General features: G+C 39.3%; 1 protein-coding gene across 1 annotated transcript in view; it reads right to left on the bottom strand.

The window, feature by feature from the left end:
- Nucleotides 1-1,944, bottom strand: part of LOC149097685 (uncharacterized) — a 4,475-nt gene extending 2,531 nt beyond the window's left edge. Inside the window, exons 1-3 of the mRNA XM_089279839.1 lie at nucleotides 1,743-1,944; nucleotides 1,186-1,353; nucleotides 614-690 (exon numbers count right to left, since the gene is read on the bottom strand). Of these exons, the coding sequence (XP_089135965.1) occupies nucleotides 614-690; nucleotides 1,186-1,215 (107 nt within the window). The 5' untranslated portion in view covers nucleotides 1,216-1,353; nucleotides 1,743-1,944. The remainder of the gene's footprint in view (nucleotides 1-613; nucleotides 691-1,185; nucleotides 1,354-1,742) is intronic.
- Between the last annotated feature and the right edge of the window lie 1,129 nt (nucleotides 1,945-3,073).

Here is a 3,073-nt window from a genome sequence, read left to right as displayed (position 1 = left end):
AAAACTTCTGAAAGCACTTATTTAACCCTTTAACCCTTAAAGGACCTTCCTTTGACAAGTAAAATCGTCCGGCGTTAGACAGAGTAAAATCTACAACTGACAAGTTAGGGATGAAAGGGTTAATTTTCCGGGTAACATGTCTTCAACTGGTGTTTCAACTTCGTCTTGCTGTTGAAACCATGCTTCAAAATGTTTCATTTCTTATGCTTGTATAGTGCTCGAAAGTCCACGTAAACAAGGCATTGTACCTTTCTTATGCTTTAAAATCTGAGTCGGAAAGATCAAACAAAACTTTGTTGCCAGTTTTTTGTATTTTTCGGAACAGCCGCCTCGTCGGTGGATAAAACTTGCTCTTCCGTAACTGAAGCGAAACGGGAAGCCATTTTGTTTTTCTCCGTTTGCTCAGAGGGGAATAGTACTTGCTATTAACCTCCGAGCTAGCCAATCGGAATACGCGGAAAGCACTATTTACTTTTGTGGTATATATAAATATGTGTTGTTATTATTATGCTTGTTCCCGCAGCTCCCAAATCTAATGCAATTACACTAGGAAACATTCTGATATCCATTTAATGTCCTAGGTTTGTCCACAAGCCAATCTTAACCTAGTTACCTTTTTTTTCCAAAACCCATGTGGTCAAATCCAGGTACGGAGAAAGTACAAACGTCATGTCCAACTACTTGAAATGTCTAAAGAGCAAACAAATCAAAATAAAAGTCTAATAGTTCTCTGGCGATAACAATGCTATATTAGGTGATTCCAACTTTTGAGTCTGTCAGTGGAATTCTAAAGTGGGACCAAGCAAAAGGAAGTTACTGAGGGGTACTTTTCTGTGTTGCTGTTTATTATGCTGTACAAAGTGGTTTCAACTTTTAAGTCTGTGGAGAAAACCCTAGTGTGTGACCATTCAAATGAAAGCTACTGAGCAGTACTTTTATGTGGTGTTGTTTATTGTGGCGTTCATGGTGGGTCTAACTTTTAAGTCTGTGGAAGAAATCTTTAAGTGTGACCATTCAAATAAAAGCTACTGAGCAGTGCATTCCAGTGTGGCTGTTTATTAAGCTGTACAAGGTGATATTAGTGGTTTGAGTCTGTCGATGGATTCTTCGAACGCAGCCATTCAAATAAAATCTACTGAATAGTTCTTTCATTCTATTCTTGTACTTCAAAAAAACCATACCTACCTGAGTCCAACACAATTTTCTTAAGGTCATCGTACTTTATCCCTGGACAAAGATTTGGTTTCTTGAGAAGATAAGAGATCTGATAAGCCGCAACACCAAACAACAGGAAAACGTTTGGGACTGGAGATGGAGTTTCTCGAGAACGTCTGCCAAGCATGTATCATATTCCTGATAAAATGAAGCAAAGAAAAAGAACTAAGCACTTTACGTCATTAAATAAATAAATAAATAAATAGATGAATAAATAAATAAGTCACTGGACTCCTGGTAAGGGAGTGAGTGAGTGAGTGAGTGAGTGAGTGAGTGAGTGAGTGAGTTAATGGGTGCGTAGTTGGCCGGGTGGGTGGGTGGGTAGGTTAGTGAGTGAATGAGTGGGTGGATGAGGGAATGAATGAATAGATAGATAGATACATGGGTGAGTCGATAGATGGATAGATGGATGGATGGATTCATGGATTCATGGATGGATGGATGGATGGATGGATGAGTGAAGTATTGTCTAGTTTAAATATATCTTGGTTTCGTTTGTCTGGCATCAATTTCGTTTGTGAACTTACCCCCACTGTTAGGCAGAACAATTTAAGGTCGTCGGCATCTAAATGGAGATTTAGGCGTGCTGCTATTGCCTTCTCGCCGGTAAACTCAGGGGCGTTTGTCTTATGACACCCTATGATTGGTTCGAGCACCGGTAACTTGGGATTAAAGAATCCGTTCGCAGCAGAGATAACATAACAGCAAATAAAACGGTAATGATCTTTGAAAACACGGTTGAACTTCGTTTCTAAAGAACAAACACAATAAGGGCTGTTTTTAATATCATTAAAACAAAGCTGAAAGAGACCAAAGCCCGAAACTTACTGTTGAGTTTTGTTTGAAGTTGGAAATAGCCATTTTCAGAGTTAGAACTGAAAATAGGAAATATGCGATATCAGAAGCTTTGGCGAAATAAACAAATAAATCTACGCTCAGTGGATTGGCGTCTGCAATACTTGACCAGCAGAGCGAGACAGCTTGTGTTTGTGCTCAGACGACTGTTACACTTCAAAAAGTGAGAACTCAGCAAAACGGAAGCTTAACCGCGGCCAACAGTTTTGACGAAAAGCACCAGCGTATGCCAGTTAAACTGTATCAACACCAGTACTTGTTGAAAGTTCCTGCTCTCAAGAAAATGAAACCAGTTATAAACAGATGTTAACCGAGCATTTTTAATCAGGAGCGAAATAGAGTAGTTTGTTTGGAAGGGTAAAACCATTTATAAACAAGATTATATATGGCTCTCTTTAGTCAATGTAAAGGCTTTAGGGCATGTATCTTCTAAAACTGTTAATTTCTATGGGAGTGTATTTTTTCTCTCCCGAAAACATCACAAACAAGTCAGAGAAAAGACATCAACGTAAGCTACATGTACCGTAACCTCCCAAAAGAAGTTGCGCGAGCTGTAAGCATGCAGGCGACTTGCTCTAATATATGAGGCCTGTCTTTTATCTGGAATATGTACGGCTTGGAAGCTCAGCTACAAAAGTATAAGCTTCAAACTAAGACATAAATACTGTCGCACCGATCGAAGCACAACGCCAATTACTTCAAGCGTTAGTCTTAGAATTTTCTGTTTTGTATCCAAAACATGCAGTGAAACTCACCGTTTAATGTCGCTAAGTTTTCGTCCTAGAGCTGTCCTTCGAAGCCGAAGTCTTAAGACTAACAAAAACAAAAAACATAGGGGCGGAATATCTTATAAATAGGGCGCCAGGCTTTTTATCCAGTCAAGCGAAACGGCTTGGAGGCCGTCCTTTTTCTTCCGTTAATCTGCACTCACGCCACATTTTATTTATGGTTTAGCATGGGAAAGGCTCGCAAGTTTTGCCAATAAATAAAAAGAAAATAAACG

The sequence above is a fragment of the Orbicella faveolata genome, unplaced genomic scaffold, assembly GCF_042242905.1.
Source record: "Orbicella faveolata isolate gen_17 unplaced genomic scaffold, um_ofav_v1 contig_47, whole genome shotgun sequence".
Lineage (NCBI taxonomy): Eukaryota > Metazoa > Cnidaria > Anthozoa > Scleractinia > Merulinidae > Orbicella > Orbicella faveolata.
This window is presented reverse-complemented; position numbering and strand designations above follow the sequence as displayed.